The sequence below is a fragment of the Carlito syrichta genome, unplaced genomic scaffold, assembly GCF_000164805.1.
Source record: "Carlito syrichta isolate Samal-C Ts95f unplaced genomic scaffold, Tarsius_syrichta-2.0.1 Scaffold305203, whole genome shotgun sequence".
Taxonomy (NCBI): Eukaryota; Metazoa; Chordata; class Mammalia; order Primates; family Tarsiidae; genus Carlito; species Carlito syrichta.
The window spans coordinates 154,979-171,739 of record NW_007249299.1 but is presented as its reverse complement, the minus strand read 5'-3'; the positions used below and the strand labels follow the sequence as shown (position 1 = coordinate 171,739).

Genomic DNA, 16,761 nt, shown 5'->3' with positions numbered 1-16,761 from the left:
GAGTAGCCTTACTCTTCTGTAACCTGTATATCCCAGTCCATTTTTGTTCAAGTGTCAGGGGAAAGCCTCAGCTCTTCCTTTGCTTGAGCGTCTTGCTCCCCGGGCTCTGGCTACCGGTTTGGTTCCCAGGCCCCTGTTCACACACTTCACCGGCTTTGGTGGGAGCAGAAGCGCCCCTTCAATGGCGTGTGTCTTTGTTTCCTCTTTCACTGTGGGTATAGTGAATCACGTTTTGCCTTTGGCCTGAAATAGTTTATGAGGCTCTTATGGTGTCTGAGTTCATGCCAGGCGACCGAGAATTAATGGACCTGTGTCATCGAGTGATCACGTAGAGGGGCAAATTTATCAGTTTCTGTAGTTTGTCCTCAAGCTGCAGGGGGCCTGATTAGCTAACTGAAAATATGACTATCTGATGCTGAAACTGAAGCATTATTTTAGTCTTTTAATGTGTTGCTACAGTGAAAGTGCTGTATTCCTTCTAAGTACCAGAATTTATTCGAAGAAAATTTAGTTCTGCCATATAAAATTGGAAAATTGATGGATGGCATTACTTCCAGTAGAAAAATGTTGTTTTCATCAGCTGGCTGTTTAGGCTGGGATTGACTGTGAGTCTATTAATAGAGTGGCATTTCCATGAAGAAGGCTATTTATGTATTGCACTGGCTGAACATTTGATGTGTGTACAAAGGAGCTGTCTCTGCAAAGGTGTAGTAACACCCCAAAAACCAGGGAAATCCTCAGAAGTGAAGTTCACAGTCTTCTGTCGGAAAGAAGAAAATAGCTCAAAAGAGAAATACAGAAAGTTAAGAATAAGATACGACTGTAGGATTACTGAATTCAATGTAATGAGGCCAGCATAAAGGTAATGAGACTGATTTTTATAAAAGCAGACTAAAGATTACACATTTAAAGGAAATAAAGCCTGCTTCAGTTATCTAGACCAAACTGACAGTTATAGGCTTGTTCCAGTCATGTTGCTATTGCCAGTGGCACATTCTTTTGAACACATTTAGTGACAGATATTTGTCTAGTGATTTTAGTAAATACATAATTTGTGATCAAAGCTTATGAGTAAAACTTTATCACCTACCTGGATAAATGCATCTTATACTAAAAAAAGAAAAAAACCCTGCCTCCATGGAGTTTATATTATTGTATGGAGGACAGACAATGAATTCACATACTGAATCAATAAATATAGCTCATGTTAGAAGGTAATAAATGCTATGGAAAAACATTAATCCAGGTTAAGGATCTCAGGAGTGCAAAGGGGAAGTACTTTGCAATTTTAAGTAGGCTGGTTAGGATAGATCTTATTTTGCAGGCAGTTTTTTTTTTTGTTTTTTTTTTGAGTTGGAGTCTCACTCTGTCGCCCAGACTGGAGTGCAGTGGCCGCTCCCAGCCACTGCAGCCTCGACCTGCTGGGCTCCGGCTATCCTTCCACCTCAGCTTTCTGAGTAGCCGGAATTACAGGCATGCGCTACCATGCCCGGCTGGTTTTTTGATTTATTGTAGAGATGAGGTCTCGCCTGCCCAGGCGGGTCTCGAACCCGCGGGCTCAGGCAATCCACTCACCTCAGCCTCCCAAAGGCGCGGGATTACAGGCTGAGCCACTGAGCCCGGCTGCAGGCAGTTTTTGAGCAAAGACTTGTAAGAAATGTGAGGAGAGAGCTGTGTGGATATCTAAGGGGAGAACATTTCTGGCAAAATGAAAGCCCCTGAGTTGAGAACATGTTTGGTGTGTTCATAGAGTAGCAGAGAAGTCAGGGTGGCTAGAGTAGAGCAAGCAGGGGTCGGTCGGAGTTGGAGATGTGGTCAGAGAGGTAATAAGTCAACAGATTGTGTGGGGGTCTTAGAGGCCAACATAAAAGTGTTGGCTTTTACTCTAAGAAAAACGGGATCCAAGTAGGTTTTTGAGCCGAGAAGTAATGTATGACTTGGGTTTTTAAATGATATCCTCTGGCTGCTGGTTGAGAATAGACTGTAGCAGATACAGGTGGAAGTGGACAGATTAGGGAGGAGACTGTCCTATGGGGATAGCAATAAAAGTGGTGAACAGTGGTTGAATTCTAGACATGTTTTGAATGTACAGTCAGCAGGATTTGCTGACACCACTCTCCACAATCCTTCAGAAGGGTCGTCTTTACTGATTTTAGATCAACATTTTTTTTAAAGAAAAATGAGAATTTAATGGAATTGGCAGACATTGTTAGCACATTCATCATCTCTGTGTGAGATCTGCAAGGCAGGTGACCCTTTCTCATGTGTCCATATGTCCTTGTAGTACCTTGGACAGTTACCTTTGCACTTGGCAGACGGCTTGCAATGTTTGTTAAACTGTATACTTTTTGACAATTTGTGAACATCGTTCTTATATTCGAAAGTGTTGTAATAGTTGAATATCACACTACCCAGATTTGTGTTCAGTTGACTGTAAAACATTTTGTAACAGTGTCAAATTCAAACAATTATATTTTTTACAGCAACCAAGACAGGAAAAAAATGAAGAAAGTGAACCTGATTGCACCATTAACACTGGTAAGCTGTGAAATGTTAAATATGAATAATCCTACCTTCCATCCAATTTGGGGTCTTGAATCAATAGCTTTAGAACAAGTATTTGAAGATTGTCCACAGGCAACAATAAATTGACTTTGTTACTTAATCTGTGCATAGTTTGACTTGTTGTAGTCAACGGCCCACATTCTCAAGATGAATGATAAAAGAAGTAAGGACAGGCTGGCTAAGACACGGGACAGAGCTAATTGGTGTATAGGAAAATTTAAAACAGGAACTGTGTTAGCAGCACCATGAAAACTCACCAATTTTAGGAAGAAGCATCTCTGCATTTGCTTCAAGTGTCCCCCCTCTCCATTTAGCTTAAAAACAAGTTTGCATATAAAGAAGATAATCGTTAACTACAGAAATTTTTAAACAATGAAAAAATCTATATTCACATTTGGCTTCCAGAAAAATTGGTTAAATGTAGTGTAACTATTAAAGATTCCAATTATGCTTTTAAAAGTTTCAGTGCTTTTCTGGTATAGGGCAAACCAATATATTTTTGGAAGAAGTCTAATCTGTTTTTCACTCATAATATGCCTCAGAGACACATTACCAAAGAAAGAATATGGCCATTTTTGGTAAATATGATGTGTTTCAAACTATGACAGCCATTGTTTGATAGCAGAGAAGTTAGAATTAAGTGGCATGTTAACTGAAACTTCTAACTTAGTATTTAAATGGATAAAGAGACACCAAAACATTCACACTCATAAACACTGCGTCATACTTCTCATGGAACCACAGGGCCCCTATTCATTTTCTTCCTTCTTATTCTTGTTTTTTTTGTTTAAAAAGTCTTAGTAAGAGTAAACAAATGTTTTAAATTTAGTGCTTTGGAGAATAAGTTGGTTATAAAACTAAATCTGGTTTTAATGTACTTTGAAAAATCTGTCTCTTATAGAAAATAAAATACTATAAACCTTAAAGTGGAAACATCAAAATTTTAATTTCAATTTAAAAGTTTTTGTTTAAATTACATTTAAAATTATTTTTTTAATCTTTGATGCCTTTTTTGAAACAATTCCAAACTTACAGAAATATTGCAAGAATAATACAAGAACTTCCATTTATCCTTTATCAACTTTTAACATTTTGCCACACTTACTTTATCATTATATGCTTCTTAGAAAGACCATATGATTTCTCTATCTATCATCTATCTACCTATTCCATTACCATTTAGGAGTAAGTTGTACATATTATACCCTTTTCCATAATATTTCAGTTTATATGTCTTAAGAACATGAATATGCTCGTAAATATCTTTAGTACAGTTAACAAATTCAGAAAAAATTGACATTAACGGCATACTTTAATCCAGTCAATTTTCAACTTTGTCAATTGTATCTATATCTTTAAAATACCTCTATCACTATTAAATTTAATCTTTATTCCACCTATGAATAGATATTTTTGTCCTGAAAGAAGTTGAAGATAAAATGTGCTCTAACAGTAATTAGAAATACATTTTGTTTTGTTGAAAAATCACTGAAAACAAATCTAGGTTCATTTAGAATGTTGCTGTGAAATTCACCTAATTTTAAATTTAAACTTAGAGGCTGTAAATAGTATTCAATTAATATGAAAGCACTTAACACATTCTTCAGTGTAATGTAATGTCCTCTAAAGAGAATTGACCCTGTGCTTTTAACTGTGGTTGACAGACCCAAGTGCTCTATCACCCTTCCCCAGTAACCAGTAAAAATGAACCTTATGGACACCAGTAGCTTTTGTAGCAATTTTAAGAACCCTTTCCCATTTGGTCTTGATTTTTCCTGCTCCCCTTGTTTTATTCCAAGCTCTACCCAGCTTCTGACCCTTTGTCTCTTTTGGTACTCTTGCTTGTCCTGTGTTTGATGATGGAATTTGATCCATGGCCCCGAGCCCTGATTGAACTTGTGGAACTCTTTGAGAAGGGTTTGTACCCACAACCCCTCCCTACCATGTGCTTCCAACCTCAGACTCATCAGGGCTATTGACCCAATCTGACTCAGCTTCAGTCCTCAAAGACTCCACTCTGCCAAACTTGACTCATCACCCACTTGCCCAACAAACATTCTCTGTCCCCAAACCAGGGTGGCATGGAGGAAACAGGTAGAGTAAAAAGTTTAAAAAGAGGGGACAGAAGCAAGAGATAGAGGGGAAGCTAGAAGAAATGAAAACTTCAGGAAGATGTAGTCTGGAAGACAGAGGTGGAAAGAACTAAGAGAAAGAGAGCCATAGATGAGTCAATCAAAAATAGGAGAAATGGTGAAAAAAATGATGAGCACCAAAAAGACAGTGAGTATCAAAGCCTTTTGAAGTGTTATGACACTAATTGCTGGCTCTTGGGGTTGTATGCTTCACTGTGACAACTGGTATCCTCCTTCCCCTCTATAGGTAGTGCTGAATCCAAGATCCTGGGTGTGGCCGGGGAGGCCTTGTATACCTCTCTCTAATATCATCTCCCACACTTTGTACTATGACCTTTAGGAGTCCCACTACCAGGAATTACCTAAGCACTCCCTGTAGTTTCTAGTCACCTTGCTGTTCTAAGCCTGTACACTCCCTACTTCCTCCATACTCCCCAATTCTTCTCCAGCTAACTCACCCTCATCCTTTAAGAGTCTGCATAAGTATCATCTCCATGAGCGAGACTTCCCTGAAGTACACCTGTAGATACTCCATACTGTTTGTTGCGCTTCACTATTTGCTGCCTTTTAAAAGTTAACTTAAACCCTTTAGAGCCATGGTCCCCAACCTTTTTGGCATCAGGGACCGGTTTTGTGAAAGACAATTTTTCCACGGACAGTGGTAGGGGTCCGGTGGGAATGATTTCGGGATGATTCAAGAACATCACATTTTTGTGCACTTTATTTCTATTATTATTACATTGTAATATATGATGAAACAATTCTACAACTCACCATAATGCAGAATCAGTGAGTGCCCTGAGCTTGTTTCCCTGCAACTGGACAGTCCCATCCGGAGGTGATGAGAGACAGTGACACCCAAAGTGTGTTGCTTATGTCCAGGCTACTCCATAATCTCGTTTTGGTTGCTGTCACTGCAGAAACCCCTGCTTCACAAAGATAGGATGTTGGAAATGGAAGCAGGCTTTTCTGTGCTGATCTGACAGGAGGTAGAGCTCAGGTGGTAACGTGGTGGGGAGCCTTACCACCTGAGCTCCGTGACCCAGGTGTTGCGGACCCCCTGCTTTAAAGGGATCTTATCCTCAAAACTCAGAACATCTATTTTCCTCCTATTTTTGACCTCCCTCTGAGGTGTTTTGACTGATGTTTTCAAGGATGTGAGGGGTGTGCGTGTGTGTGTGTGTGTGTGTGTGTGTGTGTGTGTGTGTGTGTGTGTGTAAACTCAATGTCTACCCCTAGCTGTTCTTAATTCACTACCTCAGGAGCTCTGGGACATCAAACAATATTTCTTAATGGGATCAAACCTTTATCCCTTCTGATTATATTGTAATCATTCACCCAAATCAGATACTAACTAAACAGAACTACGTTGATTTTGTCACAGAATACAAAATAAATGGAATCATGAAATTAATCTGTTAATGAATTGGATTGAAATTCTCCTCCAATACATTCATTTGCAACTATCAAAAAGTACTGACTTTAAATAAAAATATAAAGAACGTATAATTATGGAAAAAGAGAAATTCCATTCCACAGCTAAGTATTATTTTATTTCCTTTTTTTAGTTTCGATACTCTGATTGGCAGGATAAATTGTTTATGTCCCTGGGTACCATCATGGCCATAGCCCATGGATCAGGTCTTCCCCTCATGATGATAGTGTTTGGAGAAATGACTGATAAATTTGTTAATACTGCAGGAAACTTCTCCTTCCCAGGTAAGCATGTCTCTACTTTTTAAAAATTCATAGTGTTCCTCTAACTGGATAAAGGGTTAGGAATTGATTTTTACTACTTATTATCTACTTGTTTAATGATTTGGACATTCAGATAACTCCAGATATCACAGAAGAAGCTAAAATTCTAAAAAAATTCTTCAAACACTCATTTAGGTTTCAAGAAATATATGTATGTTGTTTAACCTTTGATACAGGATAAAGACATAACAAGAAGAGTCTAAACAAAGAAAAGAGGTCACTCTACTTGAAAACAGTGAAACTGTAGCAAAGTATATCTGTGCAGTACCCATTCAATTAGTAATTGCTGAGGAGTTTCAAAATACTTAGGCTAGCATGGTGGTACTTCTTTGTGTGCTCAGCTTGTAGACCTGCTTCTGGGTTTTCTTTTTTATCCCCCTCCTCCTTTTAAAAAATTTATACCCATTTTCTGTCTCTAATATTTGGATCAACCAGATTGATTGGAATTTGATATAACACTTCACTAAAGAGTGAATGGATTCAATAAGAGCATGATGTGCCATGGAACTCACCCAAAGGACTATAGTTACTGAAAAGTCAAAGTTGTCCCATAAATTAATACCATCTATGAGAGTGGCTCCTTACAACAGCATTGGAGTGGTATTACAATGGACATAGTTACTTTCACATCAGCCAAACAACACAGAAGGAAAATTTCCATTATTTCTACGAAGTCTGAAACTCTGTCTTCTAAGAGACCCTGTGGGTTCTCAGCTGGAGAAGACTGAGTGAAGCTTTATTGGTATATAGATGGTAGAATATTTTTTTTTGTATGTTACTTTATTATGTTTTGTATGTTATTTATTAGATGTGGGGTACAAGTGAGGATTAACTACACAAGTAGTCTACATGCAGGTGAAGTCTGGGCTTCTAACTGACCCTCACTTCCCCTGGTAGTGGACCAGGCACTCTTTGTGTTGCTATGTGCCCTCTACCCTCCTCATTCCCTCTCTCCCCTAGCAGTGCCCAGGGACTGCTGATCCATTCTTTGTGCTGTGACTACTGTTCAGGGCCCACTTATGAATAAGAGCATGTGGTATTCAGTTCTTTGTTTCTGTGGTAGTTCACTTAGTATTTTGGTCTCCAACTCCATCCAATTTGCTGCAAAGTCCATGATTTTATTCTTTATTGCTGTGTAATATTCTGTCATGTATATGTCCCACATTTTCTTTATCCAGTCCACTTCCAATAGGCAGTAGGGTTGGTTCCATGTTTTTGCTATTGTGAATAGTGAAGTAATAAGCATGTGCAGGTATGTTTTTTATAGAATGATATATGTTAAACTTCAGGTATTTTCCCAAAGGAGGGATTGCTGGATTGTATGGAAGGTCAATTTTCAGCTCTTTTAGCAGTTACCACACTGCTTTCAATAGAGATTGAGCTAGCTTGCAGTTCTACCAAAATTGTAGAAGCATTCCCTGTTTTCCTCACCCAAACCAGATTCTAATGTTTTTTTGACTTATTAGTGATGGCCATTCTTACTGGAGTTAGGTAGTAGCTCGTTGTAGTTTTGATTTGCATTTCTCTGTTGGCTGAAGGAACAGCATTTCTTCATGTGTCTGTTGGCTGTGTGTATGTCATCCTTTGAGACGTGTCTGTTCATGTCCTTTGCCCATTTTTAATGGGGTTGTTTGGTGTTTTTCTTTCACTTCATTTGAATTCCTTGTAGCTCCTGGATGTTAGGCCTTTGTCAGATGCATAATTTGCAAATATTTTTTCTCATTCTGTGAACTGTCTCTTTACTTTCTTGATGGATCATTTTGCTGTGCAAAGGCTTTTCAGTTTGATGAGGTCCCATTTGTCTAACTTAGCTTTTATAGCATTCATTTTGGGGGACTTGGTCAAGAATTCATTGCCTACTCCAATGTGCATAATGGTGGTTCCTACATTTTCTTCTAGAATTCTTGTAGTTTGAGGTTTTATGTTTAGGTCTTTGATCCATTCTGAGTTGATTTGTATATATGGTGATAGCTAGGGTACAGTTTCATTATTTTGCATGTGGTCAGTTAGTTTTTCTAGCACCGTTTGCTAAATATGGTCTCCTTTCCTCAGTGATTGTTGTTGGGAGCTTTGTTGATAATAAGTTGATTGAGAGACCCTGTTTTGCTTCTTGAATTTCTGTCCTGTTCCATTAGTCCGTGTGCCTATTCTTGTATTAATACCAGACTCTTTTGGTTACTGCAGCCTTGTAATAAAGTTTAAAATCTGGAAGTGTGATACCTCCTGCTTTGTTCCCTTTGCTGAGGATTGTTTTGACTCTTTGTGCTCTTTTCTGTTTCCATATGAACTTCTGTATTGTCATTACCAGGTCTGAGAAAAATGATGTTGGTAATTTAGTGGGTATTGCATTGTATTTGTAGGTTGCCTTGGGTAGGCTGGACATCTTGACAATATTGATTCTTCCAATCCATGAACATGGAACTTTTTTTCCATTTGTTTGTGTCATTTTTTTATTTATTTGAGTAGTGCTTTGTAGTTCTTGTTGTGAAGGTAGTTCACTTCTCTGGTGAGATGAATACCAACGTATTTCATTTTTTGGTGGCTATTGTGAATGGGATTGTGCTTTTTATTTGGTTCTCTGGCTGCTTGTTGCTAGCGTATAGGAATGCAACTGTCATTCGCATGTTGATTTTGTACTCAGACTTTACCCAAGTCATTTATCAGTGCAAGAAGGCTTTTGACAGACTTCCTAGGGTTTTCAAGGTAAAAAATCATGACGGTAGAATATTTTTTAAAAACTGATAAAAGAATGACTATTTTCCTAGCAAAGATACCTGAGAAAAAGTCTACTTTATCATTTACATAGCGTTCAATAAGAGTTTTCAGTGTTCACTGACTCAGAACTACATATTTAGTCACCATTCTAGGGCTTAAGTGTAAATTCCTAAGAAAATATGATTGCTTGGCTAATACAATAGGATATATTTAAATCAATATTGTTAAGTATTAATTTTTTTAGAAATCCAGTAAAAGCATCCTTCGGATATAAAAAAAAAAAGCAGCTTATTTATTTCCAAGTATTATTGTCTATGAAAAGAGTCTCTTTATAGTCAAAATAACAACAATAGTGGTTTTTCATTTTGTTTAGTAAGAGCTAGGTTCTATGCTAAGCACTTTACATACAGTATTTCACTTAACCCTCACAAGAACAATCCTACACAATAGGTACTATTATCCTTTGTGAGGAAACCAAGTTTTGGAGAGGGTAAATAACATATCCATAGTTACATTGCTGATGAGTGTTAGAACAGAATTAAAACCCAGGTCTTTCTGTCATCCAAACCATACTTGTGATCATATACATTAGACTGCTAATATAGAGGACCAGAAAAAAATATGTGCTTGGAAAAGTTTTAAATTGATTGCTTGTGTGTGACTAGTGACTAAAACTGTAACACACCTCTGTAAAGGTAAAATTGTAATAGGATAGAATAGTTTTGTAAAGTCTTTAAGGAAATGGGGAAAGTAAGAAATTTCTATTTGTTTTCCTTTTACTTCTTAGAAGATCTATAGATCTATTCTACATTAATTTTATGTACATATAAAGCAGGATGATGCCCACAGTGGGACATATCAATCAAAAATTGGTTTGTACTCAGAGTTAAAAAATCAGATCAATGGATGACTACATAAGCAAAATAAGATGTGTGTGTGTACACACACACATGAACACACAAAAATGGAGTATTACTCAGCTTTACATGACACATGCTACATCATGGATGAAGCTTAAGGGTATTGTGCTAAATGAAATGAGCCAGTCCAAAAAAAACCACAGAAATATTGTTTGAGTCACTTTTAGAAGGCATCTAGAGTGGTCAAATTCATAGAAATTGCAATGGTAGTTGGCAGGGTGGTGGAGGGGAGGGATGTTTAATGGGTAAAGTTTCAGTTTTACAAGATGAAAATTTTCTGGAGATTGGCTGTACAACAGTGTGAATATTCTTAACACTACTGAACTGTGCACTTAAAAATAGTTAAGATGGCAAATTTTATGTTTCATGTATTTTATCACAATTAAGATTTTTTAAAAAATCAGATTAAAACAATGCAACTCAGCACAGATGATTTCTTTTTAGGACCAATTTTATTAGCTCTGTTTTTGTTTATACTAACACCAGAATAATTCCACAATTTTCTTATTTGGAGAAGTTTGCTTGTTATTTATTTATTTCTAATTATGAAACCGAATGACTTTGAAGCTGGACATGGCAGATGGTGCCACATGCTTTGCCCAGGGACAAATTCAAGAGAGTTACTTACAGACCTGTGGTTGCCAACTTTGTTTCAGTAGCCTCCAAATTATAAACACTCCTGTTTATGACCCTTGGTCGCCAATGGCCACGTGTGCCATTAGACCTGTTGACTGTCTTGGAGGAATTAGAATGGTAACGTTCCTCAAATATTATGAATTTCCAACATCCACTCTTTGGCAGAGCTCTTTGTAAGAATAACACTCTCATACGTCTTTGGAGAAAATGAAATCGTTAAAGATAGTCACTCTAAAACTAGACTGCCTGTTGGTATGTTTAGAGTTTAGCAAAATTTTTGCGAGTTGGGAGCAGATAGTTTTTAAGAGATGTTTATTTAGAGTGTATTCTTTAGACTTGAACAGCTAGGCCTAATGGAAGCCAACTGAGTAGGGAATGTTTGAAGAAAAAAAGGTTTAAATTACAAGAGGGTCTGACAATGACTTATTGTGAACAGAGCCCATCCTTGTCAACAGAATAAAGCTACTCCATGACAGGGTTGTTCCCACACAAAGATTCAGTTGTGTAGAAACTATGCACAAAGCATTCTGCATCCAAAACCTTGATGACAGAGTCATAGAAAACAGTTTTTCTGCAGAGTATCAAGAACTTGATATCTTTTATGCCAAGTCTATGTGACTGTAATAATCTAGAAACTTCTGTGGAGAAATTGCTGCACGCTTCATGTCCTTGCACTGCCTCATGATTTACTTGTTTCTAATTATGAAGCTGAGTGACTTTGGAGCTGGACATGGCAGAAGACAAGGATTTACCCTTCATGGTTGAGGAGGAAAGACATTTTGAACCCCCAAGCAACCTTAATTTTCTGTCTATGGTGTCTAAGGTGCCTGAACAAACACCAGCTCTTTGTTTTGTGCTGAATAGTTCTTTATGATAGAAGAAGTCCAAGGCAGAATCAAGGAAGGCAGACACTGATTTGCCTTGAGACTCAAAAGTGACAATGAGGACTGTGTTTCCCTATCTAACCCTTTATGCATACACTTCTTATTCAGATCCTTTAGCCATTAGCTGTGAGACTGTGGGAAAGTTTTTTCACCTCAATAATCCTTACTGTTCTCATTTTTAAAGGTAATCATAGATTTTCTGATAGAATTAAATGAAACTACTTGTGTAAAATATCTGGAACATAGTAAATGATCAATAAATATTATGGAAAACTAGCTGTGAGAACTTGGAAATGAAACAACCACTCGTTCTTCATCTATAAAATGGATGGATTATATAGTAGCTCACTAAAATAAATAGGCAGGTTCAAGAGTTCTCAGTTTCTTGGTATGGAAGGCACTCAGGCAGACTTGTGTGGGAGGTCTCCATGCTGACATAGTAGAATGAACTGGGGCACTTTTAAAAATGTGATACTAAGCCAGGCTCGGTGGCTCAGCCTGTAATTCCACGCCTTTGGGAGGCTGAGGTGAGTGGATTGCCTGAGCCTGCGGGTTCGAGACCCGCCTGGGCAGCGAGACCTCATCTCTACAATAAATCAAAAAATCAGCCGGGCGTGGTAGCGCATGCCTGTAATTCCGGCTACTCAGAAGGCTGAGGCGGAAGGATCGCCGGAGCCCAGCAGGTCGAGGCTGCGGTGGCCGGAAGCGGCCACTGCACTCCAGTCTGGGCGACAGAGTGAGACTCCAACTCAAAAAAAACCAAAGTGATACTAGCCGGGCTCGGTGGCTCAGCCTGTAATCCCACGCTTTGGGAGGCTGAGGTGGAAGTATCGCCGGAGCCCGCGGGTCCGAGACCCGCCTGGGCAACTTGGTGAGACCTCATCTCTACAATCAATCAAAAAAAAAAACTAACTGGGCATGGTAGCGCGTGCCTGTAGTTCCAGCTACTTGGAAGGCTGAGGTGGAAGGATCGCCGGAGCCCAGCAGGTCGAGGCTGCGGTGGCCAGGAGCGTGCCACTGCACTCCAGTCTGAGAGATAGAGTGAGACTCCAACTCAAAAAAAAAAAAATGTGATACTAGGACTGGGTTCAGTGGCTCAAGACTGTAATCCTAGTGCTTTGGGAGGTCAAAGCAAGAGGACTGCTTGAGACCAGGAGTTTGAGACCAGCCTGGGCAACTTAGCAAGACCCTGTCTCTACAAGTAGACATTTGTTTTTGAATTAACTAATAATGGTGGCATGTGTCTGTAATCCCAGCTACTTGACAGACTGAGGCAGGGGGATTACTTGAGCCCAAGAGTTAAAAGCTGCAGTGAGCTTTGATTCTGTCTCTAGAAGAAAAATAAAAATAAAGTGATGCTTTGGATTCGGATAGATGTTCTGGTTTAATTGGGTTTGAATGGAGCCTGGGCATCCATCTGTGTTTTTTAAGCTCCATGTATGGTCTAAACAGGTAGGCAGCGTTGAGAACTACCCAGCCAAATGACTACTTGGAGGTTGGTCATGAGATTAAAGCAAAATAGGTCGCATCTAACAAGACCAGGTCCAGACCCTTTCCAGATCTGGAATCCCTTGCTCATCAGGAAACACATCAACACACATTTTCTCAGTCAGTGGAAACTCTGAGTTTCCAGGGTCTCTGGTGCTGCCGACTTTACTAATCCAGCACTAGATTCCCATTCGTGGCCTAGAACTCTGAGAAAGGAGCCGGGAAAATCTGGAATGCCCATAGTTTTTATTTCCTGTGCAGGAGAGTCCATTTGAGTTATGATATTCTTATTGAGAGGATTAAGAAGCTCGAGGTAGGTTTGGGAGGAGAGAAAACTTACTTAAGATTTCACCCAATTTCTAAGTACAGGGAATTTAAAAAAACCACAATGATTTTTACAAATACCACAGCTTTAGAATAGTTTGCTGCTAGTTTCAAACACAGTTCCAATTTGCCGTTTGCTAAGAACTCTGGAAGGAAATGAGTACACAGAACTGAACTGATAAGAAGAAAAATAGGGTGTGAATCCTCAAGGGTCTTGTGATGATAAAGAGCTGACTAATAATCAGAAGTGTTTTATGTGAACATCAGTAGAAGTTAAAATCATGAGGAAAAAATTATGCAAGTTGGGACTACCTGCCTATTAAGTGATCCTGAGAGTAGTTTGAGTTTTAAATAAATTTCAACCTTATCTCCCTCTGGAAAAAGATAAGGAAGATACACAGCACCCAGAAAACATGACCCCTGGGCTATTTACACTTGATAAAGAAACAAAGATAGACCAGTTTCTCTCCTAGAACTATGGTAAATGGTAAATACCTACCCTGCTGTTTTCTCAACAATGCTATGAAGATATTTTATCCTATTATTTTGTGAATGCAGTACATATAAGCTGCTTCCTTTTTATTTTTTCATTTGTATTTTTTTTTAAGTAAAAATAAGTCATTAGCACATGAATCAATCAGTATAATAAGGAGTCATGACACAGGCCAAATGACCTGGACTGGTTTTCAGTTCTGCTACTTGCAAGCTGTGTGACCTTGGGTAAGTTGCTTTATTTCTCTGTGCCTCAGTTTCTTCTTCTGTAAAATGGGACTTGGTAAAATAGTCCTGCCTCATAAGGTAATTATATGAGTTAGCATATCTAACATGTTTAGAACAGTGCCTGCCATAAATAAGTGCTCAGTAAATGTTAGCTACTATTAAAACATGAAAATCAGGAAAGGCACATTAACATTTCTATCAAATTAACCCAAATTCATAAATAACATATTTCCTTCCAATTAATACTGCTTTAAAAATACCAGAATATAGAGCTTCTAGTAAACACGATGTGGACTGCAGGATGTTGACTAATTGCCAGTGATCCACTGACTGCCTCTGAGTAACTCAGTTGTCTTCCGTGTCTAATTTTTCCTCCTTTCCAATGGATGTAATTCAGCCTTTCCCTTACTTACATCGTAAAGAGACATGTGAAGAAGAACACACTGTTATAAAAATAAAATTGACAGAGGCAAGTATCTGTAAAGTGCTTTGAGCCACCAAGAGAAAAAAAAGTCCCGTAAATCCTCTGTTTGCTATTTTAATCTTTGTGGCTCCCCGTCTCTTCAACAGCTTCTCTCTATTGCCTTAGGAAGCTGCTTTACTAAAGGCAAGACTGCCAGGATGGGGGAAGCACTTGATGGGGCTTATCTTCCATGTCTGGGCCCTTGATGCCCCATGCCTAAACCCTTGGGCTCTTTACCTGAGTAAAGTGAAAAGAATGCATGTGAGTGTGAAAAGAAAAGAGTGTTTTGTTTGATTTTAGAGTCAGTAGGTCCTTGTGCAGGTTTTTTTTACATGGATATATTCCATAATGGTCGAGTTTGGGCTTCTAGTGTACCAATCACCCAGATAGTGAACATCATACCCAGTAGGTAGTTTTTCAACCCTCAATTCCCTCCCCTTTAGAGTCCCCAGTGTCTATTATTTCCATCTTTATGTCATGCATACCCATTATTTGGCGCCAACTTATAAGTGAGAACATACAGTATTTGATTTTCTGTTTCTGATGTCTTTAGTTAATTCACTAAGGATAATGGTCTCCGGCTCCATCCATGTTGCTGCAAAGGACATGATTTCATTCTTTTTTATGGCTGCGGAGTATTCCATGGTGTGTGTGTGTGTGTGTGTGTGTGTGTGTGTGTGTGTGTGTGTATACCACATTTTCTTTTTTAAAAATTATTATTTATTTATTTATTAATTATAAAGATGTGGGGTACAATTAAGGGTTAGGTATACAAACATTGATTATGCAGGTACCCTTGTTGATGAGGTATACCCCTCCCTCCCCTAGCAGTTTCCCTCAACTACCAATCCAGCCCCCCGTCCCCTGACAGTTTCCCATTACTGCCAAATGCTTTCTTATAGTATTATAATTGTTCAAGGTCCACTTATGAGTGAGAACATATGGTACTCTGTTCTTTGTTTCTGTGATAGATCACTGAGTATGATAGACTCTAAATCCATCCAAGTTGCTGCGAAGTCCATATATTTGTTCTTCTTTATGGCTGCATAATATTCCATTGTGAATAAGTTTTTAAAAATCAAGTCCCATTTTGATGGGCAGCATGGTTGGTTCCATGTTTTTGCTATTGTGAATAGAGCTGCAACAAACATACATGTGCAGCGTATTTTTTATAGAATGATTTGAGCTCCTCTGGGTATATTTCCAATAGGGGATTTGCTGGGTCATATGGAAGGTCAATTTCCAGTTCTTTCAGAAATCACCACACTGTCTTCCAAAGAGGTTGCACTAGTTTGCATTCCCACCAGCAGTGTAGAAGCATTCCTTTTCCTCCACATCCTCGCCAACATTTGTTGTTTTTTGTTTTATTAAACTGATAAGAACAGATACTACACTTGATCTTAGCCAAAAGGCCGAGAAGCAATCTGTTGTTTGTTTTATTAATGATGGCCTTTCTTACTGGGGTTAGGTGGTATCTCAATGTGGTTTTGATTTGCATTTCTCTGATGATGAGTGAGACTGAGCACTTTTTCATGTGTCCGTTGGTTGCCCGTATATCTTCTTCTGCGAAGTGTCTATTCATGTGTTTTGCCCACTTTTTAAAGGGGCTGTTTGTTTTTTTCCTTTCAGTGCATTTTAGTTCCTTGTAGATCCTAGATGTTAGGCCTTTGTCAGATATGCAGTTGGCAAATATTTTTTTCCATTCTGTGGGCTGTCTCCCTGCTCTCTTGGTGGTTTCTTTTGCTTTGCAGAGAAATTCATTAGTTTGATGAGTTCCCACTTTTCTTATTTCTTAAGGTCTTGGCCTTTAGGGTTATAAATAGGAATTGGTTGCCAGTTCCAATTTCCACAAGGGTGTTTCCTGCATTTTCTAAGATTCTTATAGTTTGAAGTTTTACATTTAGGTCTTTGTTCCATTTAGAGTTAATTTTTGTGTATGGTGATAGGTAGGGGTCGTGTTTCAATCTTCTGCATGTGGTCAGCCAGTTTTCCCAGCACCATTTACTGAATAGGCTCTCTTCTCCCCAGTGGTTGTTGTTGGAGGCTTTGTCAAAGAGTAGTTGGTTGAGAAATTGAGGCTTTGCTTCCAGAATCTCTATCCTGTTCCATTGGTCTATGTGCCTGTTCTTGTACCAATATCAGGCTGTTTTGATTAC

The 16,761-nt window shown here is 38.6% G+C and overlaps 1 protein-coding gene across 3 annotated transcripts in view; it reads left to right on the top strand.

Annotated features, from left to right (window-relative positions):
* Nucleotides 1–16,761, top strand: part of ABCB4 (ATP binding cassette subfamily B member 4) — a 77,789-nt gene that overhangs the window by 1,107 nt on the left and 59,921 nt on the right. For all 3 annotated transcript variants that reach the window (XM_008061314.1, XM_008061312.1, XM_008061311.1), the window contains exons 2-3: nucleotides 2,484–2,538; nucleotides 6,266–6,416. In XM_008061314.1, coding sequence (XP_008059505.1) covers nucleotides 2,484–2,538; nucleotides 6,266–6,416 — 206 coding nt within the window. The remainder of the gene's footprint in view (nucleotides 1–2,483; nucleotides 2,539–6,265; nucleotides 6,417–16,761) is intronic.